This window comes from Podarcis cretensis (genome assembly GCF_951804945.1).
Source record: "Podarcis cretensis genome assembly, chromosome: 9".
Taxonomy (NCBI): domain Eukaryota; kingdom Metazoa; phylum Chordata; class Lepidosauria; order Squamata; family Lacertidae; genus Podarcis; species Podarcis cretensis.
In genome coordinates this window covers 63,578,227-63,605,137 of record NC_137178.1, presented here as the reverse complement: position 1 = coordinate 63,605,137, position 26,911 = coordinate 63,578,227, and the positions used below count along the sequence as shown (strand labels likewise).

General features: G+C 44.4%; 1 protein-coding gene and 1 long non-coding RNA gene across 2 annotated transcripts in view; one reads left to right on the top strand and one right to left on the bottom strand.

Annotated features, from left to right (window-relative positions):
• The window catches only part of LOC307223644, a 454,922-nt gene extending 447,055 nt beyond the window's left edge, over positions 1–7,867 (bottom strand). The window contains exons 1-3 of the long non-coding RNA XR_013842143.1: positions 7,530–7,867; positions 6,010–6,060; positions 1,198–1,908 (exon numbers count right to left, since the gene is read on the bottom strand). This is a non-coding gene — a long non-coding RNA (uncharacterized lncRNA). The remainder of the gene's footprint in view (positions 1–1,197; positions 1,909–6,009; positions 6,061–7,529) is intronic.
• Positions 7,868–23,977: 16,110 nt separating this feature from the next.
• The window catches only part of NWD2 (NACHT and WD repeat domain containing 2), a 70,259-nt gene continuing 67,325 nt past the window's right edge, over positions 23,978–26,911 (top strand). Inside the window, exon 1 of the mRNA XM_079989588.1 lies at positions 23,978–24,309. Within this exon, the coding sequence (XP_079845714.1) occupies positions 24,159–24,309 (151 nt within the window). The 5' untranslated portion in view covers positions 23,978–24,158. The remainder of the gene's footprint in view (positions 24,310–26,911) is intronic.

The window sequence follows — 26,911 nt, the reverse complement described above, 5'->3', positions numbered from 1 at the left end:
CTAAACGACTAAACAACAACAACAACAGGAAAATGAGAGTACTCCTAAACATTATTATTTTTTAGGGGAAAACACACTGCACATATGCTTTGACATGTCAAAGACAACTAGGCATGTTCCAGCTCAATGCTTCCTAGAATTGTAGCAGAGTCAGTTCACACATGTATGTTTATAGTTTTAGGCTGAAATCTTAACAGTTACATGAGTGTAAGCCCCACTGGATTTGGTAGTGCTGAATGCTGAGCAAACATGATTGGAGTTCCCCGTTATTGGCTGTAACATCAAAAGAGTGACTTGCATGTGTGAATGCGACAAATCATCGTGGATAGAATTGGGCTATTGCCTATTGTCACTCAAACTCCTTGCTGTTTGATGTTGACAGTTAACAAGAAAAAAAGAAGATGCACGAGTCTCTTTTGAGTTCAGTACTTTCTCCCACCAGCTGTCCTCTCAAATTTCTGAAAAAAAACTTCAAACATGCAAAGCTTTCGTGAACAACCTGATGGTAGCTTTTGAATTTTAACCATCTCCCTCTGAAGTTGTCCCTGACACAATCTCTTCCTGCTTCCTAAGAAGAGGTAACTAATCTGGACATTGGCATTTTACCCACAGGGGCTCGGATAAAAACTGGAATGCAAGATCTGACTACTGCAAGTATACTGACAAGGGTTTCCTCCAGTATTCTTTATTAATTTATTTATTGTGCACAAACTAAGATGTGCTTTTTTCTGAATTAGGACTGGAGACACTCCTACCGTTGACAAGATTTATTTTAGGGTCAAACTCGACAAGATGGCAATCAAGCAATTGGCAATTGTGTGGCTGGCATATTTAAATTAAATTACATACAAATGTGGGATGTGGATGGTGCTGTGGGTTAAACCACAGAGCCTAGGACTTGCCGATCAGAAGGTTGGCGGTTCGAATCCCCATGACGGGGTGAGCTCCCGCTGCTCGGTCCCTGCTCCTGCCCACCTAGCAGTTCAAAAGCACGTCAAAGTGCAAGTAGATAAAGAGGTACCGCTCCGGTGGGAAGGTAAACAATGTTTCTGTGCGCTGCTCTGGTTCACCAGAAGCGGCTTAGTCCTGCTAGCCACATGACCCGGAAGCTGTACACCGGCTCCCTCGGCCAATAAAGCGAGATGAGCGCCACAACCCCAGAGTCGGTCATGACTAGATGGTCAGGGGTCCCTTTACCTTTACCTTTTACATACAAATGTAGAGGGTATACCAAATTGGGCCCCTGGCAAGGGAGCAAGGGAGATAAGTGGGGTCCCAAATCTGGATTTGGGGAAGGCAATGACTGCAATTATACATTCTTTATCAGTTGTTTTTTTTTTTTTAGAATATACATATTTATCTGACTTTTTAATGGAATGATCCTTCATGTGGCTTACAACAGCCTCCCACAACACACACACTTGACCCAAACCCATACAACCCATTCTTATCTCCTTGGCAAACGGATGGGGCCAGAATGTTCTTTCCTTCTGCTCTTCAGTCCCAGGTCTACTGACAGTTGGAGCCAAGAGTCTTTTCTTGCAAAGGGAGGGAAACAAAACTCTCCATCTGCACCTTGAGAGCCAGTGTGGTGTAGTGGTTAAGAGCGGTGGACTCGTAATCTGGGGAACCGGGTTCGCGTCTCCGCTCCTCCACATGCAGCTGCTGGGTGACCTTGGGCCAGTCACACTTCTTTGAAGTCTCTCAGCCCCACTCACCTCACAGAGTGTTTGTTGTGGGGGAAGAAGGGAAAGGAGAATGTTAGCCGCTTTGAGACTCCTTCGGGTAGTGATAAAGCAGGATATCAAATCCAAACTCTTCTCTTCTCCTCTGGCTGATGAATAGAGTCACACTCTTTTTTCCTGGGAGGCAAAGGGTACAGACTTGCTGCTGCTGCTGCTGCTGCTACTGCGTTAGTGGACAGATACAAAAGAGTTTAAAGGGTATAGGATTTCGTTTTGGATGACGTGAGCAAACGGGGAAATTGTCAGTTTTGCAAACTGGAGAGGGAGGGCCAGGGAGAAGAGGGTGGTTTCTTTTATGCAGTACTTTTTTCTGGGGGGCGCAGGGGTACGCATACCCCTAAACATTTTGGGAATGTAACGGGAGAAGAAACTAATTTTTTTTATAAAAAAAAGTTTATTCTCCAGCACAGTGAATCGTCAGTTCCATTGAATAGCACAGTGAATCGTCAGTTCCGTTGCTACCCCTGAAGGCGGCCTCTTTTCCTGTCACGGTGTTTCCTGAGTCTGAGATGGAAGCGAGCGTTTAATGTGTGAAGTATGAGTTGGAATCTAGCACGGCGACTAGTCAGTTTTGTTGTTACCACCTCCGATGGAGGCTTCATTTCCTTTCCCAGTGTTTCCTGAGTCTCAGACGGAAGCAAGCGTTCAGTGTGTGAAGCATTTACTGTATTTATTTTTCCCGATTTGAACTATAAAATGGTGATTTTCTTGAGTCAAAATGAGCGTACCCCTAAACATTATTTTAGAGAGAGAGAAAGCGCTGGTTTTATGCTACAGAGAGAGTTAAGATGGAATTGCAGCCTGCAATAATGGAAGGAACAGAAGCCTCTTGGGATGTGAATGTTATGCACTCTCTCCATCTAGTCTCAGGTTGTATGTATGTGTGTGTAAATAAACCATATATCATAAAGACACCACAGTCTCTGCTGTGCCTCACTGTCCAAAAGGAAACACAGACCCCTGGACTCCCACAGCACTTGGCGATTAGAGAGGCATGTAACACTATCTTGATGGATGCCCCACCTCAAGTTCTCAATATTATTGAAGAAACTTGGAGGAAACGGAAAGAATGGTGACAATGCTCAGAAAGACCTCTTGTCAATCTAGGCCAACACCTCTAAGGTTCCTGGGCCTGATTTAACATGTGGGTTTTTTGGGGGGAGGGTCACAAACCAAACGTCAGCTAACCCCTTACAGTGGTACCTTGGTTCTCGAATGGCTTAGTTGACAAACAAATCAGCTCCTGAACACCAAAAACCCGGAAGTGTTCCGGTTTTGAAACATTTTTCGGAAGCTGAATGTCCAACACGACTTCTGCTTATGTGCAGGAAGCTCCTGCAGCCAACTGGAAGCCACGCCTTGGTTTTTGAATGGTTTTGAGAGTCAAACAGACTTCCTGAATAGATTGAATTTGAGAACTAAGGTTCCACTGTATTTTTTATAAAAAAAAAACACATAATCTGCTAGCAAGCCAGTAATATCTCATTTAAGTAGCTTCACCCGCTATTACTACAGACTTGCTGCATTTTAAGCATGCTGAGCTGCTCACTGCTGCTGCATGGAAAATTAGTGGGTAGATTTCTGGATTTAAAAATGGGTTCTCTTTTAAAGGGTGCTGCAGCATATCACAACATTCATGAAGACAAATCTTCTCAATTGGGAAACCTGCCCTTTCAACTGGGCAGCTTGCCCAAGCAGAAAGCCTCCCTTATCAACTATAACTAATGGCTGCCTCTCTCACCTGTTCCCTTCAATTATTTAGGTGTTCCCAGCACTTAGATTGGCTTCCCGCTGACAGCATCCTGGAGCATGTCTATTAATCATTGACTGTCCTTGTGCTCCTTCTTCTTTTTTGCAATGGACTCAACCAAAAATAGAACATTATTTTTCCATCCAGATGAACAAGTGACAGTTGTGTGCTTCAAGATTTCACACCTCCTCCAAAACAGGCGATCCATGAATACCCTAACAGGCATGTGCCATAATGTGAGCTGAATGTATATCAAACACAATATGAGGCACAAACAAGATAATAAATACCTAGGACCTCTATTGCACACCTTGTTTCTGTACCCATTGCAGTATGTTTCCTAAGGGACCGTCGTGGTCCCTTCCAACTCTGTGATCCTTTGATTCTATGATTCTACATACTGTAAACATTGAGGAGGTTGACTGCAGTCAGTGGCATAACATGGGGGAGGCACATAGGGGTGCAAAATTGTTAGGGGTGCAAAATTTCAACATCAGGTGTTGCCTCAATGGAGAGGTGATAGATAGATAGATGATAGATAGATGATAGATAGATGATAGATAGATGATAGATAGATAGATGATAGATAGATAGATAGATAGATAGATAGATAGATAGATAGATAGATGATAGATAGATAGATAGATAGATAGATAGATAGATAGATAGATGATAGATAGATAGATAGATAGATAGATAGATAGATAGATAATAGATAGATAGATAGATACCTGGCTGGCTCTTTGGCAATTCTTCCCCCAAACTTAAAACCTCATCTGCACCAGCTACTCACAGTATGCAACCATCAAAAAGCGTCTTGGTTCTCAAACATCGAAAACCTGGAAGTAAGTGTTCCGGTTTTCAAATGTTTTTCGAAAGCTGAACGTCTGATGCGGCTGTCAGCTATTGTTTCCCGGGCTCCTGCACCAATCAGAAGCTGCACTTTGGCTTTTGAACATTTTGGAAGTCAAACGGACTTCTGGAATGGATTAAGTTAGGCGCTTTCGTTTTTGCTATTTGCGTTTTTGTTTTTGAGGCTTTTCCGGTTAATTTGTTTTTGTGACTGTGTGGAACCCAGTTCAACTACTGATTGTGTGACTGCAGAAATGGATAAAAGCCCCCCCATCCAAACAATGACTATCATTATCAGCTACAATACTGTCTTATTTATTTTATAGTACAGTACGTTGATTATCGCTTTCATTTTATGGATCAATGGTCTCGTGAGATATTAAAATTCAAGTTAAATTGCTGTTTTAGGAGTTGTTTTTAAAAGTCTGGAATGGTTTAATCCATTTTGCATTGCTTTCTATGGGAAAGCACACCTTGGTTTTGGAACGCTTTGGTTTTGGAATGGACTTCCGGAACGGATTAAGTTTGAGAACCAAGGTACCACTGCATGTACAAAGTATATAAGTTCATAAAAGCGTACAAGTTTGCTTTGGACCAGTAAGGTTAATAAGGGAGGACTATCTAGAATGAGAGAGCCAATTAGAGGGCAAGAATCTCTATGTCCTGCCCACACCTTTTATGAGTGAGAGATACATGAAAGGTAATGGAAACACCCAACAGGGTTTGGGGGTTCAGGTGTGTGGGCATGCAGTACCAGATGACATGCTTAAGAGAAATGGGGGGGGTGTCAACAAAATGCTGCAAAATAGCTTGTCTGTTTGCCAAGCATTCTTCAACTACTGCTGTTAATAAAGCCATTGTCTTGGAGAAACACGTTTTGGCATCAAAATAGTGGGGAAATGTACCTAAAACAAAGCAGAGAACCTCTGATCAAAAACTGACAATAAGCTAGCTACCCAACAAGAATGAGAATGGTAGTGCCAAAAGATATGCCAAAAACTGGGGTGGGGGTGAAGAGAGCCGCTTCTTATGAAGGTGCAAAGTCTGAGGTGAGGTGCTACTATATATATATCCAAAACTGGAATAATGTGAGGCTACTGAGAATAGAAGGGACGTGGGTGGCGCTGTGGGTTAAACCACAGAGCCTAGGACTTGCCAATCAGAAGGTCGGCGGTTCAAATCCCTGCGACGGGGTGAGCTCCCGTTGCTCGGTCCCTGCTCCTGCCAACCTAGCAGTTCGAAAGCATGTCAAAGTGCAAGTAGATAAAGAGGTACTGCTCCGGCGGGAAGGTAAACGGCATTTCCGTGCACTGCTCTGGTTTGCCAGAAGCGGCTTAGTCATGCTGGCCACATGAACCGGAAGCTATACGCCGGCTCCTTCGGCCAATAAAGCGAGATGAGCGCCGCAACCCCAGAGTTGGTCACGACTAGACCTAATGGTCAGGGGTCCCTTTACCTTTACCTTACTGAGAATAGAAGAAACATATGGATAAGTTGCCTGGAATGTACCTGAGAGGCAAAAAAAAAAAAAAAAGTTACTCAAAGAAGAAGGTCAGCATTCCATCTGAAATGAAGAAAATTCTTTAAAAACAGAACAGAATCTCATGGCACCTTGAAAACGAGTTTCACTGTGGCATACATTTAAAAGCAAGAGTGAATCACCTTTTCTCAGAACTTCTGGAGACAATGTCAGCCTGATCCAGAGATTTATGCCTAGAGGGATTTTGCAAAATTATTTTTCCAGGAATCTGGGCACTTTCAGACAAACGTTAAGTGCTACATTTATTTAAAAACCACAAGCATTTAATATTAAAATACATGTTCCATAGCACAGCTTCCTTACATAAATTATGTGTTTTAGAATAAATGTTGAAAGTGACTCTTCACATAGTTTGAAAATACCCTTTTTAGACCCTTCTCCACCAGGGAAAATTGCTTTTTAAAAGCACATTCCCTTACCTCCAGCAATTATCCCCAGCAGCTACCTGGAGGACATATTGGAGCTACCTAGAGATCAGAACATCAATTGCCTATTATTTCATTACTTTCTTTAGTTATAAACTGTTATTAACACTCACAACCTCCAAGCCAGGGGTGAGAAGCCTCTGGTCCTCCAGATGCTGTTGGGCTCCAACTCCCATCCTCCATAGCAGTTGGCTATGCAGGCTGAGGCTGATGGGAGTTGGAGTCCAACAACATCTGGAAGACCTACAGTTCCCCATTCCTGCTTTAAGTGGCTTACATGTTGTTTAGTTGTTTAGTCGTGTCCGACTCTTTGTGACCCCCTAGATCAGAGCAGACCAGGCACTTCTGTCTTCCACTTCCTCCCGCAGTTTGGTCAAACTCATGCTGGTAGCTTCGCGAACACTATCCAACCATCTCATCCTCTGTCATCCCCTTCTCCTTGTGCCCTCCATCTTTCCCAACATCAGGGTCTTTTCCAGGGAGTCTTCTCTTTTCATGCGGTGGCTAAAGTATTGGAGCCTCAGCTTCAGGATCTGTCCTTCCAGTGAGCACTCAGGGCTGATTTCCTTCAGAATGGATATGTTTGATCTTCTTGCAGTCCATGGGACTCTCAAGAGTCTCCTCCAGCACCATAATTCAAAAGCATCAATTCTTCGGTGATCAGCCTTCTTTATAGTCCAGCTCTCACTTCCATACATCATAAAAACATCAAAATATAATCAAAATATGGCTTATATAAAAACAATGGCTTACATAAAAACAATCAAAATATAATATGTTTAAAGTTTTATTGTGTTATGTTTTTATTTTATATATATATATATTGGAAATAAATTGAGTACCACACAAAACAAAAAACTAAAATTAGCAGCCAGTGTCTAGGAAAGCTTTGGTAAAGATGTACGTTTTTAAAAGAGGCATTTAACGCACATTAATGCATCTGCCTCATCAATTACTGAAGGGAGGGCATTCCAGATTTTGACACAAAAAGTAAAATATCCTCCTCCTGACTCATACATTTGGAAACATGGAGTTCATGAACTGTGCCCCAAGGAGATGGTCCAAGGAGGAAAACGAGGCGTCCAAACATCTCCAGCAATGACCCAGAGATGGATGAAGATACCACCATTATGTGTGCCTCCCCCCATGTTGGTGACTGACTGACTCTCCATTCTGGCTCTTATTTAACTAGATGTTAAGAGAGAGGCAGGACATACTTGAGGAGAGGGATGATGATGGAAGCGATGATAGTGGCATTCTTCTGAGGAGCACCAGATGACCACTGCTGTGGTGGACCTGCAGCAGCTGCCTGAGGATGCTGAGGAACCACCATTGCTGATGCCACAAGAGATGCTGTGATCTCTTTTCTGGGACACTGCTGAGCACAGCGTTGTCACCTCTATAATTGTCAACGTTCTTACCCACTTTTCAGTTAAACTGCATAATTGTGCACCGACAGCATGTTTGCATTTGAATCAAGCAGCCTCTGGTTGCATGTAAACAGCTTAGAAGCCCATCTTGGCAATTAAACAGTCTATAAATTAAATTGTAATAACATTACCGTATTTTTCGCCCTACAGGACGCACTTTTTCCCCTCCAAAAATGAAGGGGAAATGTGTGTGCGTCCTACGGGGCGAATGCAGGCTTTCCTGGGCTTTCCCTGTGCCTGGGGGGGGGGGGAAATAATTTTTTTTTCTTTATTTCCCCCTCCCCCCAAAAAATTAGGTGCGTCCTATGGGGCGGTGCATCCTATGGGGCAAAAAATACGGTACATGTGTCAGAATAATACAGTTGTAGTGCTGAAACCCAATTTAAAGTGTTTAGAAAAAACACACGATACAGGATACGTTTCTGTGAAATGTTCTATTATTAATAACTGAAGCAACATTTTGTGTGATCACAGAAGTAGTTAACAAGCCACTTACAGAGATAAATGTTCCATTTGCAAAAAAAAACACTTTTGGATTTTTTTCTCTCCCCTGCAGTTTCCAGCCATTTTGTAGGGATGTTTCCAGCTCACAGCTACAATGTCTTAACCTTGCAATGACAGCCGTGCAACCTTAGCTATTTGCTCAATGGATTATCTGGCAGAGAGCAGTGTCTGAGCAGTTTGGCTGGCCTCCTTCCTGGAAGATTAAGCAAACAGTCTCTTGACGTCCATCCCCCTCCAACATTTCATGGATGTATATAGGAACATTTGTATCTTTGTAACACCTATTCTCATACTAAAATCACTACTGGGGGACCCTCCAATTACACACTGAGGCTGTTTTCTGCTTGCTTTATCCTTCTTTGTTATTCTACCTTATAATATCCTGTCCTGCTCTGACTTAGAGGTTCTGTTAGTTGTTGTTGTTGTTGTTGTTGTTGTTTAGTCGTTTAGTTGTGTCCGACTCTTCATGACCCCATGGACGCCAGACCCTCCAAATTGCCTCCCGCAGTTTGGTCAAACTCATGTTGGTAGCTTTGAGAACACTGTTCGACCATCTCATCCTCTGTCATCCCCTTTTCCTTGTGCCCTCAATCTTTCCCAACATCAAGGTATTTTCCAGGGAGTCTTCTCTTCTCATGAGGTGGCCAAAGTATTGGAGCCTCCGCTTCAGGATCTGTCCTTCCAGTGAGCACTCAGGGCTGATTTCCTTAAGAATGGATAACTTTGATCTTCTTGCTGTCCATGGGACTCTCAAGAGTCTCCTCCAGCACCATAATTCAAAAGCAACAATTCTTCGGCGATCAGCCTTCTTTATGGTCCAGCTCTCACTTCCATACATCGCTACTGGGAAAATCATAGCTTTAACTATACGGACCTTTGTTGGCAAGGTGATGTCTCTGCTTTTTAGGACGCTGTCTAGATTTGTCATTGCTTTTCTCCCAAGAAGCAGGCGTCTTTTAATTTCATGACCGCTGTCACCATCTGCAGTGATCATGGGGTTCTGTTAGTAAAGAGACTGTAATCACTTCCTAAGAAAATTTCAAAGTTAACCTGATTTGAACTCAAAGCAGCAATCCAGATCAGATCACTATATGCTAAGAATCAGGCCCAATCAGTGAAGCTAGCTTTGAGACTCTTCCAAATGAAAATCTTCCCCCTTCTTTTGGTGGGCATCTCTTTAGGCTCCTGTAAGGATTTTTTGAAACTGGATTCTATCCAAACGCGATTCCTTAGAGCCATCCTTAGGATTCCCCCCTCGGTAGCGGGTGCGGTCATGAGATTAGAGGTCGGCTGGCAAGCTCTGCGGTACGTGGCCTTGAAGACGAAGCTCTGGCTATGGCTCAAGCTCTGTTTTAAACCAGTGGGTATTGCCCCCTTGATATTGAGGGATGATTTCCAATCATCATGGGAAAGGGAGGTCATTAACGAGGTTCAATCCTGTGGATTGTCTCACCTTTACTTTGAGTCTATGACGTACAATCAAGCTAGAGATGTGATCTCCCGGAGACTGAGCGATATTGCCAGACAAGAGGACATAGCCCAGGTAAAACCAGGGATATTCCTAGGGGACCAGATTTATCGGACCATACCAGCCCCCTATCTTGCAGAAGTCCACTATGTGGAATACCGCAGACTTCTTACAGCGGCTAGATTAAATGTCCTTGACTCTGCGATATTGTGGGGAAGGTACAGGGGAGTACCATACGCCCAGAGAACCTGTCATTGTGCTATTGGTGTGGTTGAGTCCACCGAACACATTCTCTTGACTTGCCCTTCTTATGCAGAGCTTAGACAAAATTTTATAGACCCACTCCTATGTCAACTTAGCTTCCTACCCGGATAAAACCAGGTTTTACACTTGCTGAATAATGTCACTAGAGCTATACCTTTTTTGGTGGCCAAATTTCTTTTTTTAGCCTTTAAGCGTTGCAAGACCATAATTGACTGTATTGATATGGGGCTATCTGTTTAGCCCTTTTTAGTGTTGGCTAAGCTCTAAAATCTTTCTGGATGTTTTAACTGTGTATTGATAAACGTATTTGTATTTGTATTTTCTGACTGACGGTTGAATAAAAGGTTGATGATGATGATTTGAACTCCCTAAAGCACCTTGAACTATAGTAGTCTAGCATAACTACCTTGTGGGGAAAACTGAATAAAAGTGTCATTATTTATAAGTTGAAGGAGGTGGGTATGTTTAGTCTGGTAAACAGGAGACTCAGAGGAAACAGGATAGTCATCTTTAAATATCTTAAGGGCTGTCAAATGGAAGATGGAATTAGCTTGTTTTTTCCTGCTCTGGAGGATGGGACATGAATCAATTGCTTCAAGTTACAAAAAAGGAGATTCTGACTAAACATCAGGAAGAATGTTCTGACAGTAAGAGCTGTTCAACAGTGGAAGAAACTCTCACAAGAGGTGGTGGGTTCTCCTTCTCTGGAGGAAGGATGGTCACCTGTCATGTATGATCTAGCTGAGATTCCTGCATTGCAGGGGCTTGAACTAAAGGACCCTCAGGATCCCTTTGAACTCTTCATTTCTGTGATTCCTAACAGCACAGAGCTGAATCGTTCTGGTCTTTTGAATTGGGTAGTCTCCATGAACCAATCTCATGCCCAGTGTCAATTTTACAGCTCTAAAGTCTACTATCCTCCCTGAATCTGACAGTGAAAGAAGCCAGGAAGTGATTCCTCCATACCTCTGGACTGTTTCTGCCTACATGAACCTTCTATTTCTCCTTGCCCCGGCATCTGCCAGATTGACATCTGTTGCAGATTTGACATTGACAGTAGCACTAGAACAGGCATGTCCAATGTCCGTTTCGAGGGTCTAATCCGGTCCACCAACTGGTTTAACCCGGCCCCTGTGGCAGTTTATTTCCTGGGGTAAAATCCTAAAAAACCCTCAACAACTCCAACCCTAAAAGAAGCTCAACAACTCCAATCCTAAAAAAAAAGGTCAACAAAATTGTTTGGTCAGCCCTTTGAAAATAATAATAATAATAATTTATTATTTGTACCCTGCCCATCTGGCTGGGTTTCCCCAGCCACTCTGGGCGGCTTCCAACAAAGATTAAAAATACATTAAAATGGTTGACCCCCACGGCCCTTCACTTCATCAAATCTGGCCCTCTTTGAAAAAGATTGGACACCACTACACTAGAACATCAGCACCCCATATTTTCCGTCACTGGGCCCTAGTAGAGATCAGTGCAAATCTCTACTCTGGATCTTCAGAACGAGGAAGCACTAGTGAATCATGAAACCCTTGCTGGAAACCATTGTAATTCAGCCCTCAGCCTTGTCTAGGTAACCAAAACAAAGGAAGTTTTACTTGAGAAATAAGGCGGTGAAGCAAAAAATGAGAGGCGAAAGGTTCTGTACACACTTCCTCTGATGAATCATTCCATATTCAAGAACTTTCTGGTTTAGTCTGTAAAACTAATATAAGGGAAAGGAAGCATGAGAACAAATTCATTAATCTCTTTGAAGGATTGAGAGGACCATCGCATAAAGGACTATAAATAATAAAAGCCAGAGGTACCGATCAACAACAGAGGTAGCTGAACAGAGGGATGCAGAACTTTACACTGCCTCCCCACAGTAAAAGCTGGACTCTTCCCAGCTATACATAGAATGTCTGATGAGGGGCTCGTAAGTTAGCTCAATAAAAATATCACTTTACATAAGTTGTCTTCTTCAGAGATACTGCAACCGTTTAAACTGATTTTTTATATTCCTTTTTTTTTTGTTATAAATGGCCCCTGAGAACTCATGGTAAAGGGTGGGTGGCTAAGAAATCAAACAAATAAATACATAGTACAAACCAGAGGGGCAAATGGCTCTTTCTTTAGGTTTGGCTGCTAACGATGAATGGAAACACTGCAAACAGGCATTTGGCCTTGCCATATGCTGCAACCTTCAAGACCAGCCTCTGAAATACAGCTCAGTCCAGCCTGAAAGAGCTGGTCCAAAATGTCAACATGCCAGCCATGCTGTAGTTCCTTCACCTATAGCACCCGGAACCAATCAATCTGTAACCTAGGAGGAGTAGCCATGGGTTTCCCCCACTTCTGTATAAGACATCAGTTGCTGAGACATGTTCCATTATCTTCTCTCCAGGTTATTTTCCCAGAGCATCAGTGATCTCAGTTCCATCAAGAACTACAGGTAATGGCATTGATCCACTAAAAAGGACTAAGTTGAGGCAGACCTGAAATTATTGCTGGCTTTTATATTTTCAAGGAGAGAATGTCCATGTGTCTCTGAACATCTGCCCTAAAAACAGAGGTAGGGCAACTCATCCATTCTGAAGGAAATCAGCCCTGAGTGCTCACTGGAAGGACAGATCGTGAAGCTGAGGCTCCAATACTTTGGCCACCTCATGAGAAGAGAAGACTCCCTGGAAAAGACCCTGATGTTGGGCAAGATGGAGGGCACAAGGAGAAGGGGACGACAGAGGACGAGATGGCTGGACAGTGTTTTTTATGTATGCTACAACAGCAGCAAGGATACTTATCGCAAAGTATTGGAAGACATCAGATCTACCCACTCTGGAAGAATGGCAGATGAAGATGACAGACTACATGGGACTGGCAGAGATGACTGGCAGAATCCGAGACCAGGAGAAAGAGACAGTGGAAGAAGATTGGAAGAAATTTAAAGATTATCTTAATAAATATTATAAAATTAATAAAGGTTAGAATTGACATGGGTTTAAAAACTATGTGGTTTTCAGGGGTGTTGATTATGGAAAAAGAATAGAATTATTAAAAAATATGGGAAGTAAGGGAATGGATTTGCTGATTAGATAATGAAATTAGAATACAGAAGGAGGAGGTATGAGGAGGTCGGGGAAATTAGGTTTAAGAAAATAAGGATGGAAATTATACTTGTTTCTTTTTGTTTTTTGTTTGTGTATGTTTTTACTGTTAAACTTTAATAAAATAATAGAAGAGATGGTTGGACAGTGTTCTCGAAGCTACCAGCATGAGTTTGACCAAACTGTGGGAGACAGTGGAAGACAGGAGTGCCTGGCGTGCTCTGGTCCAGGGGGTCACAAAGAGTCAGACGCAACTAAACGCCTAAACAACAACAAATTGCACATGGTCTGAGAAACTGCATGCCTCTCGTTACAGTGCAGATTATGATCTCTATTGCAATGATTTGAGCAGAAAGCTGGATAATGCTGTTCCCTTCCTGAAGCAAGCTTTTTGCAGTTAAATCCAAAAGATATGCATTTGTGAAATACACCATTGAATGTGGATAGACTTCTAGCTTATTCATCATATCCAGGCTTCCCTTTTGGGGAAGTGGAAACCCTTTCCAGATGTCTTTAGCAAGCGAGCCAAGCCACGTGCTATGCTAGAAGGCAAATGGTTGATTCAGTGTTTTTTCCTATCCTAGTCCTTCCTTCATCACATTTCAGAGCACAACTCTGGCACAGCCAAGCTTGCAGAACATATCCAAGACGGCAGTTAGTAAGGCAGTGCATTATGCTCCATCAGCTTACAGAAATCTCTATTAGGCACAGTAGACTTGAGCCAGAAATCCTACTGATTATTATTTCTGCCACGGGGGGGAAAGACAACCTAGAATCACACAGTGAAATTCCTAGTTGATTGCAAGGATTGTCTCTGAGATTAAGTGCTTTGTTCCAGATCTGGAACAGGTGTAGAGGCTTTTTGGCACATCTGCGGCAGCAAGTCAAGAGATAGGCAATGAAAAAGGATAACCTAAACACGCAGCTAAATGAGTGTAAAAATACTTGCAGCTGTTGCACTGGATTCCCCAACTGATTTTACGAACCGTAGCAGATCTGGAGAAGCTACCCTAGCAATGAGAAGGACATTTTCAATGATGATGATGACAACACTTCTCTGAACATCTTTGCAGGGGTGCCCACAGAAACTATCATGAGATATTAACATGGTTCTTTATCCACCTTTTATTTACAATCTAGCATTAAGCCTGTTGACTTGGAGGTGAATCCTGTTTAGTGGGTCTTATTCCCAAATAAATGTGCATAAGGACTGCAACCTCAGAGAAATGGTAGAACAATTAATTTAACAGTGATATAATTGCATATATGCACATAGATTTTTAATATATATATATAGTTTTAATTCTTTCAATGTTAAATTGTTTTTAATTGTTTTTCCCAATGTTTTTAGCAGTTCTTATTTTTATCCGTAAGCTGCCTTGAATCCCTTCAGGAAAAAAGGTCGGGTAGAAATAAAGGCAGGGAAGTAATAATAACAATAACAAAAATACTGTATTTTTTTAAGTGTGTGCTTTGAATTCTGCTCATAAGCTTAATAATTGAATACTCGCTATTTTATCTTAAGTATGTACCACAAACCGAAACCATATTTGTGTCGGGGTGCCATTTGTTTTAAATGAGCACCTTCTTCTTCAAGTAAGGATGTTTAGGATTGCAGCTCTGAATTACCAAATGTACAGAAGGTGCAGCTCAGTTAAACTGGAGGAAAATGCTGATGATATTCTCCATAACAGATGGTCTTCTCTTAGCTTGACTGCAGGCATGTTATGTGCTCCCTGAATCTAGCATCTTCCTAATTGCCGTTTCAAATTCTGTTGTAAGATTACTTGCCATAACAATTTTCTTCAAGAGCGGGGACAAAGCAAGACTGAATGAAGTGCATGAGGACATTTTCGTGAGCTTCCTTTCCCTGGTTTTATGTCCTAACTGAGCTCTGATTCCCTATTGTGCCACCTTAGAGAATCTGTGTGGTCTGGGTCAAAGTCCTACCTTTGCCACAGACTCAGTAAGTCACTTCCTCTAAACCTCAATTTTCCCTTCTGTAACATGGGACTAGTAACCTGAACCAAGAGGGGGGGGGGAACATGTGCTACAAAGGCTATAAATCAGGGGTCAGCAAACTTTTTCAGCAGGGGGCCGGTCCAATGTCCCTCAGACCTTGTGGGGGGCTGAAATATTTTTTGGGGGGGGGAATGAATGAATTCCTATGCCCCACAAATAATCCAGAGATGCATTTTAAATAAAAGCACATATTCTACACATGTAAAAACATCAGGCAGGCCCCACAAATAACCCAGAGATGCATGTTAAATAAAAGGGCACTTTCTACTCATGTAAAAACACGCTGATTCCCGGACCGTCCGCGGGCCGGATTGAGAAGGTGATTGGGCAGGATCCGGCCCCCAGGCCTTAGTTTGCCTAACATAGTCTGGCCCCCCACAGGGTCTGAGGGACAGTGGACTGGCCCCCTGAGGAAAAAGTTTGTGACTCCTGCTATAAACTATGGGGACTGCTCCTACTGGCACAGGAAGCAAAGGACTTTTCCTTATTCCTCCTCCCTCTGCAACCTCCTCCCCGCACTTTTCAGTAGCTACTGGGGTAGGGTGGGAAATTGGTCAAAGGGGCCTCTCTGAACCATTGCATTACCTCCAAGAGAGGGGATTTAAGGGGCAAAAGGAGATTGGTGGCTTTGGTACCCCTTCTGCCCCGACCCACTGGGCTGCCAAGTTGTTGCAAGGTTCTGTGACATCATGAGAGCTTGGCAGCTCAAATCATAGCTGTCAACTTTTCCCTTTTGCTTGGACAATCGGACCAGAAATTATTGAAAGAATGGGGATGTGTTAAAGAGCATATGAAAAAACATTGTTCTGGAGTAAGCCTTTCGGTATGTAATGAATGATGCTTTACAGGGTTAAAGAAAAAGAAAAATGGCATCAAAAAGTATAAAGATAGAAGTAATCTACATTAGACACAACAATTTAGAAAGAGTAAAATTTTTGAGGTCTTAGAACAAAGGAAGGAAGTCAATATGTGTATATGTATGTAATGACTAGATTAGAATGAAGATATGGTTTTATTTATAGATGTGTGCTTTTTCTTTTGTTTTTTCTTTTCTTTTTTGTGGGTTCTGTTTTTCTTTCTTGTTTGTACAGTATTATTTTGGAGTCAATGTTTGTAATTTTTGTTGTAATTCAGCATTGAAAATAAAAATTTTAAAAAGAAAAACGTTTCCCTTTTCTCGCGAGGAATCCTATTCGGAATAAGGGAATTTCCCTTTAAAAAGGGGAAACGTTGACAGGTATGGCTCAAATCCCGTAGGACCTGAGATTTCAGGATCTCGTGAGATTTGTCAGCGAGATTTGTGGAACCCTCTAAAAGGGGCCTGCACACATAATACCTCATAACTACTACCCATTTGATTGCCACTATTCCATCCAATTATCCAGAAAAAGAATTACGTTGTTGGCACTGCATGCCAACCCCATCGCTACCTTTCTTCAACAGGAATCCGCTTCTGGATCATAATAAAAGCTTCCATGAACAGAAAGAGCCTTTCCATTTGCAGAAGATAAAGTCTAGATCCAACTCAATAATGCCTTTTCTTAAACACAAATATTTAGAAATTTGAGAAAAGGCATTTGTATTAAAGCCATAGAAACATTTTAAAGCAGGAGGGGGATAAGGATAAAAATGCTTACATACTCTAGAATACAAATAGTTCGTTTCCCAAGGAGTCAACAATCTAGGGCAAGATTCAGTTCTTTAAAATCCCTTTGATTTAAATGACGGCTATTCAAGCTCTTTCAACGAGATCCTTAAATGCTTAACTTTGGCTGGATCATATCTAAATTTGGCATTGAGGAAGACAACCGGTGTAGGAGGGGTAAGGGGGGAATGACTAAAAAGAAAACAGAGAACGGGGAGGAATGGAAGAAGCACCAGTAACAAGGGATGGATACGAGCCATATTGATATGATTTAAACACCTACATTTAGAATTTGAGGAAAACATGATGAGCTTTTACTTATCTAGCTTCGAAGGGAGCTGAGAATTTTAGACCGCCACATTTCTTCCTTTCTTCCTTTCCTCCTTTTTTTTTTTGAAAAGGAAAAACAACTCCATTTGACATTTTACCAACACTTCTGCAGTTACAGAAGATAAGGCAGATTTTCTTTAAAGCTGAAGATGAAATAACATTGCTTGTACCACTGCCAGCTGGCAGACCATACTAGAACTTAGAAATGAAAGGGGAATATTTCTGCATTTGCATTTCAGCAGCAGTAGCTAAGAGGAGAAGTTCTGTAGTGCTTCTTTCTTGGGTTTGGTCTGTTTCCTAATGTGAAATAATTCAAATATTAGATCTGAAATGTTGTAATGCTTCATGACTTCATAGGAATATTTTTCACACATCTCTTGCACAAGTGTTGTTGTTTTTTAAGCGTCTTGTTATTATGTTTATACCCCATCCAAACCCATGGGCTCAGCACAGGTCATGATAATTTTACCAAAGTTACCAGGGCTAACAATTTAAGGGAACGTTCCCACCTTTGGCATTCAATGGGTCTACATTCGAACACTTCAGCTGAGCACTATCTGTACTGCCATGTCAGCGAGAAGGCAGCTGAAATGAAGCACTTTACTGTTGGAACCATTTTCTACTGTTTTAGAGTCTAAGTTCACATGCTTTGTAAGTAATGGGTATGGATTGTTTTATTATTATTTATTTATTACATAATCTACATTTATATCTCAACCTTTCCTTTTTTTAAAAAAATAGATTTTTATTAAGATTTTAAAGATTACAGAAAAAAAGAGAAAATAATAACAATCAAAGAAAAAACAAAAAACAATACATATATAAAAAAAGAAAACATCATCAAAAACCAGAAAACAGAAGAAAAAAGATAAAAAACAAGTCAAACCTGTACATCACTTTCTTACATTCCCTTATTTCCTTGACCTCCTCAGACCTCCCATTTTTGTATTCTAATTCAATTTGTTATTTCAGCAAATCCTTCCAACCTTATTTTTATCTTAATAATTTGTCTTAATATACTATAATTTTACATTCTCTCTTTCACCAGCTCATTTTAACTTAATCCTTTATGTCATTTCTACTAAAACCACATAATTTTCTTTTCCCAACATCTTTCTAGCAATCCTTAATTTTGCAATATTTTTGAAGATAAACTTTGAATTTTTTCCAATCTTCTTCCACCGACTCTTCACCTTGGTCCCGGATTCTGCCAGTCATCTCAGCCAGTTCCATGTACTCCATCACCTATATCCCAACCTTTCCACCTAGGAGCTCAAGGGGGTCTGCATGGTTCTCCTCTTTCCCATTTTATAATCACAACGACCCTGTGAGGTAGGTTAGGCTGAGAGTGAGTGACTGGCCCAAGGTCACTCAGTTAGCTTCATGGCTGAGTCGGGATTTGAACCCAGATCTCCCAGATCCTAAAATGACATGCTAACCACTACAGCAGGGCTCAGCTGTTAAGTTGTGGGTGAACATATCAGACGACACAGCGATTCTTCAAACAGCTCTTGTTTATTCACAGGCCTGAACACAACTGAACTGAAAGGGTTCAGCCAGCCTGCTTATATAGAGCTCCACTAGAACGCAACAGTAACCATTTTCTGTAACTGTCCAATCACTGAACGTCACTTTCGATCCATTATTTGCATATGTGGACCTGAACTATCTACAGTATCCCCCTGCTGGCCCAGGGTGAGAACTTCAGTACATAACATCAGCAACCTTTTTCAGCCATGGGCTGGTCCACCGTCCCTCAGACCATGTGGTCGGCTGGACTATATTTTGAAGGGGGGGAAATGAATGAATTCCTAGGCCCCACAAATAACCCAGAGATGCATTTTAAATAAAAGGACACATTCGACTCATGTAAAAACATGCTGATTCCCAGACCATCCGTGGGCCAGATTTAGAAGGCGATTGGGCCTCATCCAGCCCACAGGCCTTAGGTTGCCTACCCTGCACTACAGCATACTGGTGTGAAATCAAGAAACAAAGGTGAACGTGGACAAAGAAAAAGTAATAAATTCCTAACAGCTCACTAAATTTTTATCATTCTGATAGGTAAAGGTACCCCTGCCCGTACGGGCCAGTCTTAACAGACTCTAGGGTTGTGCGCTCATCTCACTCTAGAGGCCAGGAGCCAGCGCTGTCCGCAGACACTTCCAGGTCACGTGGCCAGCGTGACGAAGCTGCTCTGGCGAACTGGCACCAAAGTGCAAGTAGATAAATAGGTACCACTCCAGCGGGAAGGTAAAAGGCGTTTCCGTGCGCTGCCCTGGTTCGCCAGAAGCGGCTTAGTCATGCTGGCCACGATCCGGAAGCTGTACACCAGCTCCCTTGGCCAATAAAGCGAGATGAGCGCCGCAACCCCAGAGTCGGTCATGACTGGACCTAATGGTCAGGGGTCACTTTACCTTTTACATGGGTTCAAGCTCCATGTTGGCCAAAAGATTTCTGCATTGCAAGGGATTGGACCCTCATCCAAGTCTATGATTCTGTGATTCTTTGTAAGAGGCATTTCATACATTGCCCAAGGTGATAGGTACTACTGGTTGCACCATGCTTAGAAAGTGAATTCTGACATGATCTAGCTCCAGCAACCAGCTGGACTCTGGGAAAGCCTCTCCTCCTCAATAAGGTGGCTTGCGGGTGGGGTTTAACTGCTCAAACGCGGCCACAGCGGCGTTTCCCAGACATTGTGCTGCTGCTTCTCGTCGGATCTGGTTTCCCCAATATTAATAATAATAATAATAATAATAATAATAATAATAACTGCAGCTTGCCTTTCATTCTGAGCCGCCTTGGAAGAAAAATATAATGCTCTGCAAATACATCTTCAGGTACAATAATATGACATGTAGCTGAATTATGTGTTTTCATTGTTTCAAGAAGCTGCTGTTAGGTAAGGCATAACACACTAGGAAAATGACTTGTTGCTGACAAGAAGTTTCAGCAGCAGCTGAATGCAACTACCCAGTAAGATGAGGAAGGGGGAAATGAACAGCATCATTAGAGTAACTACTATCTCATTGTGTGCCTTAGATCTGCAAAGGTCAGCCGTGCTTCATTCACCGGTTCATCAGAAGTACCAAGGTGTTTTTCCCCTCCATTTCATACAAAGCCACAAAGAGAGTGACAGTAGCTCTCTCTAAAAGACAGGGCACCTAAAGGCCACATCTAAACTACGTAATCCATTATTAATCGTTTACCCAGGTTTCCAAAATACAAAATAAAAACCAAAACCTGTGTGGATTCTATGTATGCTGGGAAGACAGCTATGCTACACTTTATAGGCATTAATAATATCAAATAACACCAGTACCAAGCCACTCCACTTTCAAGGACGTATTATAAAACATTTAACAACGTTTATCAATAGATGCATATATGGTGGGAGTAAATGTTTGTATTCTAATGGTTGTTAATGTTGCTCTAGTGGGTTGTCTTAAATTATTATGTTTTACACTGCCTTGGTAACTTCCGGTTTATAAATAATTTTAATCAGCAAATAATATGTGTTTATAGCTAAAGTATAAAGTCAATGGAGTTAAATAAAAGAAGAGAACGACAAAAGGGATGGGAGAAGCTGTTTGGTTGTGTCCCTTTATCATCTTTAATACATGCCTAGATTTGAAGAAATGTATCTTCTGGTTTGTTTCTTGAACACTACCTGCTACCTGGCTGAACGGTTTGTCATCTGTTTCAGCCATAAATAAAACGATGGTGTAGACTTGGATTTGTAACTGCTAGGATTACTGTATCACTTCGACCTTTGCTACCCATCATCTACACTGTTCTAACATTGAGATCCATGTGCCACGCAAGTTCAAGTTTCAAAAGAACAATGATAATACAATGAGCTGTTTAATATATGTCTACCGAGGCTTTTAAAAATATATTTAAATATCTCCTTAGAAGAGAAAAGTAATCTTGAAGCACTTTATATGAATACCTGTATGATATGTATCTCCAATAATAAAAATGATACTTCCAGGAAAGGGTCCACAGGACGGACACATAATATGAAGTTAACATTGGCTCATTAGCCTAACGTCATCTTTGAACCTTTCCAGTATTATGTGCTCAAGTCTGAAGGATGGGATTTAATATGGGATTGGGAGGAATTGAGAGCCCTTCTACTGCAGAATGTATGATTTAGCTGCATTGTGATCTTAGCCCAACCCTACCTTCTGTGTCTGATCCTGCTATAAACTGAATGCAAAAAGGGCTTCTAGGTTTGCATAGGGCCATAAGAAATTATGAAGAGCCCTGCTAGATCAGGCCAGCATCCTAGTTACACTGTGGCCAAACAGATGCCCATAGGAAGCCCGCAGGCCATGTGTGAGCAGGGGCGGACTTGGGTCTTTCAGATTTCAGTGGTGCTCTGTGCAAGGCCAAACTTCTGTTCTGCTCAATTCACTATGTCATGGTTGTGACAAGAGTGTGGTGAAACTGGTCACGCTGCCCTAAATTGCACCTCTGGTGTGAGGAGGAGGAAGAGGAGGAGGAGGAGGAGGAGGAGGAGGAGGAGGAGAAGAAGAAGAAGAAGAAGAAGAAGAAGAAGAAGAAGAGGAGGAGGAGGAGGAGGAGGAGGAGGAGTTTGGATCTGTGGGTTAAACCACAGAGCCAATGGCTTGCCGATCAGAAGGTCGGCAGTTCGAATCCCTGCGACGGGGTGAGCTCCTGTTGCTCAGGTCCCTGCTCCTGCCAACCTAGCAGTTCAAAAGCACGTCAAAGTGCAAGTAGATAAATAGGTACCACTCTGGCAGGAAGGTAAACGGCGTTTCCGTGCACTGCTCTGGTTCGCCAGAAGCGGCTTAGTCATGCTGGCCACATGACCCGGAAGCTGTACGCCGGCTCCCTCAGCCAATAAAGCACGATGAGCGCCGCAACCCCAGAGTCGGTCACGATTGGACCTAATGGTCAGGGGTCCCTTTACCATTTACCTTTAAGGAGTCTCAAAGCAGCTAACAATCTCCTTTCCCTTCCTCCCCCACAACAAACACTCTGTGAGGTGAGTGGGGCTGAGAGACTTCAGAGAAGTGTGACTGGCCCAAGGTCACCCAGCAGCTGCATGTGGAGGAGCGGGGACGCAAACCCGGTTCACCAGATTACGAGTCTACTGCTCTTAACTGCTACACCACACTGGCTCTCAAGCACAGCAGCATTTTCCCCACTTGTGATTCCCAGCACCTGACATTCCGCCATCTCTGTGGCGCAATGGGTCAGTGTGTCCGGCTGTTAACCAGAAGGCTGGTGATTAGAGCCCACCCAGGGATGGCTGTGGGCAGGATTCCTGCACTGCAGGGGGTTGGCACAGATGGCCCTCCCTTCCAACTCTATGCAAGGGTGCCAACTTGAATAAATGGGGGGCAGGTAAACTGCGCCCCACATAATCACAATATGCAATGCACACACACACCATTTGAATGGCAATGACCATCAGCTTGGGGTGGGGGCTCGGCCCTCTCAAATATTTTATTGCGGGGAACCTCAGCCCCTAGGAGTTGAGTGCTATGAAATTTCCAGGAGATTCAAAGAGATCACCCACAACTTTCACCTGGCGAAGTTTGGGTGAGCCCAAAGTGCTCCCGAAAGCAGCTGAGCAAAGGCTGCATGGTGCGCCTCTGCACCCACTTCCTTACCCTGCCCGTGCCCAGCTGATCTGATGCCAGAGCTCACAGTCTCTCTCTTGCCTCAAGGGGAAACACTCAAGCCCGGCAGACGATTCCAGATCGGCGCCCCCCTTCTTCTCGCAGCGGATCATCCGGGCCAGGCTCTCCTCGCCGCGGTCTTTTCCTGGCCCGCTTTGCGGCTGGGGGCCGGGCAGGCGCCTCCGCCCCCTGGAGGAAGCGCAGGGGTGTTTCTCTGCGTATGGACTTGTGTCTCGGCAATAGGAGGCTGGCAAGGCGGCGGCGGCGGCGGCTGTCTGAGCCCGGCCAGACATCATCAACCTTTCTGCATATTTCATTGGAGCTGCTCGCCGGGACACCGGGACACTGACCGCTGCAAAGCAGCTCGCCGGCTTCCATTGTGCGCGCCGCTTCCTTCCCGTCTGCTGCTTTGACGCTTCAAAGCGGGCTTTTCTCTCGCTTGGTGAATACCTAACCTTTGCTGCTTTCCGCGCGCTCGCCGTGCCCTTGCAACAAAACATCCAAGGGGGTTCTCTGAACTCTTTCCTCCTCCTCCTCTTCTTTTCTTTTCTTCCCCCCCATTTGGAGCGCCCGAGCCGTGCAGGACTATAAAAATATCTCGTTTGCAGGAGAGAGATTGCACGAGCAACTTCGACGAGAAGACGACTTGGAGGACAGAGAGAGAGAGAGAGAGAAGAGTTGCAAGAGAAAAGCTCAGCCCTAGCTTGCTGGCTGGCTGGCTGGCTTGCCTGCCTGGCGATTTCGAAGTGGCATTGCAATTCAGCAAAACCATTTCGCAGCCTTCCCGAGCCGAGAGGGAAACCGCAGCAGCGGCTAGCGCCTGATCCAAACCGATCTCCTTTTCTTTTTTGCTTGTGCGTTTTTGCGCGCGAGAAGGAAGCGGCCGACTGGCGTCGTCTCTCGAAGCGCCGCTTGCATTGAACTAGGGCAAGAGTTGCAAGACTTGAGCGGCCTCGGAAGAGCAGCGAGCGCGGCGGGGTCGAGCAGGGCGCCGAAGGGAAGCCGGCCCCGGCGTGGCCCGGACATTGCAGCGCGCCCCTGCCTATCCTCCGCGCCTCGACGACGCGCCCCAGCGCTTGGCCCGGGGCGCAAACTTTTCCTCTCCGGCCGAGAGCGCTGCGCTCTTGCTTCTCCCGGAGCTCCCCTCTTCCCGGTCGCCCCGTGATCTCCCGCCGCCGCCCCCGCCGCGGCTGGCCCCCGAGGGGAGCTGGCGGCGGTGCGGCGGCGGGCTGACGAGGACCCGCATGGCCGCAGAGCGCCGACGGCGCCGGGGGTGGTGGTGGTGAGCCGGGCGGGCTGCGGAGGAAGAAGAAGGAGAGGCGAGCGCCCGGAGGGAAGCTGCAGCCGCCGCTTCCTTCGCCCTTCCGCGAAAGGACGGCCGGGAAAGGAGGACGGCGAGGCGGAGGAGGAGGAGGAGGAAGAGAGACGGCGACGGCGATGTGGCCGGGCGGCGCGGCCGGCAAGCTGCCCTGCCCGCGGGACTCGGCGCTGCGCAGGGCGGCGTTCTCCGGGAACCTCTCGGCGCTGCCCTTGCACTTGGCGCCCAGCGGGAGAAGCGTCAGGGTTTTCATCAGCGCCAATCCCGAAGGTAAGCTTGCGCTTCCCCGAGGGGCTCGGAAGGCTTGGCCGCAGCTCCGTCCAGCGACCCTTTTTACCTCGGAGCGGCCGCTCCGCGCTTGGCGGAAGGCTTGACACGGCCCAGGCGCGTGGGCCGCCTTGCGGAGCTGCTGGGCGCGCTCTGGATGCCCGGAGCCGAGCCTGGAGATGATGATGATGACACCATCATCATCATCATCATCATCAATATTATTATTATTATTATTATTATTATTATTATTACTTACTACTACACCGCCCATCTGGCTGGGTTTCCCCAGCCATTCTGGGCCACGCTCAACGGAAAATTAAAAGCACAATAAAGCATCAAACATTAAAAACTTCCGTAAAAAGGGCTGCCTTCAGATGTTTTCTAAAAGTCAGGTAGTTGTTTACTTCCTTGATGTCTGATGGGAGGGGGTTCCACAGGGTGGACGCCACCACCGAGAAGGCCCTGTGCCTGGTTCCCTGTAACCTCACTTCTCGCAGTGAGGGGACCGCCAGAAGGCCCTCGGCGCTGGATCTCAGGGTCCGGGCTGAGCGATGGGGGTGGAGACGCTCCTTCAGGTATACTGGCCCAAGGCCGTTTAGGGCTTTGAAGGTCAGCACCAACACTTTGAGTTGTGCTTGGAAACGTACTGAGAGCCAATGTAGATCTTTCAGGACCGGTGTTATATGGTCTAAGAGGCCGCTTCCAGTCCCCAGTCTAGCTGCCGCATTCTGGATTAGTTGTAGTTTCCGGATCACCATCAAAGGTAGCCCCACGTAGAGCACATTGCAGTAGTCTAAGCAGGAGGTCACTAGAGCATGCACCACTCTGGCGAGACAATCTGCAGGCAGGCAGGGTCTCAGCCTGCGTACCAGATGGAGCTGGTAGACAGCTGCCCTGGATGCAGAATTGACCTGTGCCTCCCTGGACAGCTGTGACTCCCAGGCTGTGCACGTGGTCCTTCAGGGGCACAGTTACCCCACAGTTACTTCAGAGTGGCCTGCTCTGTGCTTGGTGGGAGGCTTCACGTAGCCCAGACGCATGTGTTGCCCCTCAGGGTTGCTGGGCACGTGCTCTGGACACCCCAGAGCTGAGCCTTGAGAGGCCGCTGCATCTCTAACAGCCCACATGGTGACATTTTGTTCCGCGTGCGGCTTGGGGGGGGGGGCTGGATGGAATGCTGGCCTCTGTCACGAGGTCAGCTTCATGTCCTGAGATATAATAATAAATAATAATAATATATTACTTGTACCCCACCCATCTGGCTGGGTTGCCCCAACCACTCTGGGTGGCTTCCGACAAAATATTAAAAATACAATAAAACATCAGACATTAAAAACTTCCCTAAACAGGGCTGCCACTGGCCTCATCGGTATTGCCCAACATGTGGACTGCAGGGGATAAAACAATGGTGTGAAGCTAAAGCAGGGATTCCCAAATTTAGGTCTCCAGCTGTTTTTGGACTACAATTCCCTTAATCTCTGACCACTTTTGCTTTTTGGAGGGGGGGAGATAAACTTCCAACTAGTTTTATTATTTATTTGTGTGTCCATGGACTACCACGTTTCAGCTTTCAGGGTGGCCTACGAGTGGTTCCGCCATTTTGGGGTACGCCTCTAGCCTCCCCCTTCTAGAGAAAGGGGAACATCTCCTTTTCAAATTGTTTTTATTAAAGATTTTCTGGGGTTATAAAAGCAGTACTATCTATCTATCTATATATATATTTAGTGGTACTTTCATTTTGGCTCAAGAAAATCACCATTTTATAGTTCAAATTGGGGGAGATAAATACAGTAAATGGACAAAAGTACAAAGATTCACAAAATGTTTAGGGGTATGTGTACCCCTGCGCCCCCCCCCCCGAAAAAAGCACTGTATAAAAGTACATGCAGTGTCTCTATTTTCAGATCATACAGTCCTCTTTACAGAGCAGTCGTATTCGATACTGTATTCAGTATTAGGTTGGGGGGGAAGAGAGATGGGGGGTGAGAGATAAGAGGGATAGTAAACTTTTTATCCTTTACCTAGTATATATGTGAGGTTTTTGTGGGTAGGTGAACATCTTCTGAGGACTCCTCTGGGTGTCCTTTTTACTGGGCCTTCATGTTGTTGTGGGGGCGGGGGGCGTTTGGAAGGGACCACAAGCATCATCTAGTCCAACCCCCTGCAATGCAGAAATCTTTTACCCAGCCTGGGACTCGAACCCACAACCCTGAAATTAAGAGTCTCATGCTCTTCCAACTGAGCTATCCCACTTACTTTGTTTGCTATCGTTGCCCATCCTATAACTTCCTGCTGAAATCCTGTAACTTTTTATAGCAGAAATCTTCCGGTTTATTCCCACCCCCTCCTGCTTTTATTGCGCTATAGTGCAAGAGTGCCCCTCCAGATGGCAATAATGTGACAACAGAACAACTAATAAAGTGGATTGAGCTATTATTGCACCAATGACATCTTGTAGAATGCACCTGCCCAAAAAAACCAGTCTGGAGGGGCCTTTAGACTTTTTGTGTAATCCTAGTGTTGTGTTTGTACTTGAATGCCTGGCCTGGAATCACCCTAATCATTTCACTCCTTGCCCTCCATTTCTAATCTGCACATTTTC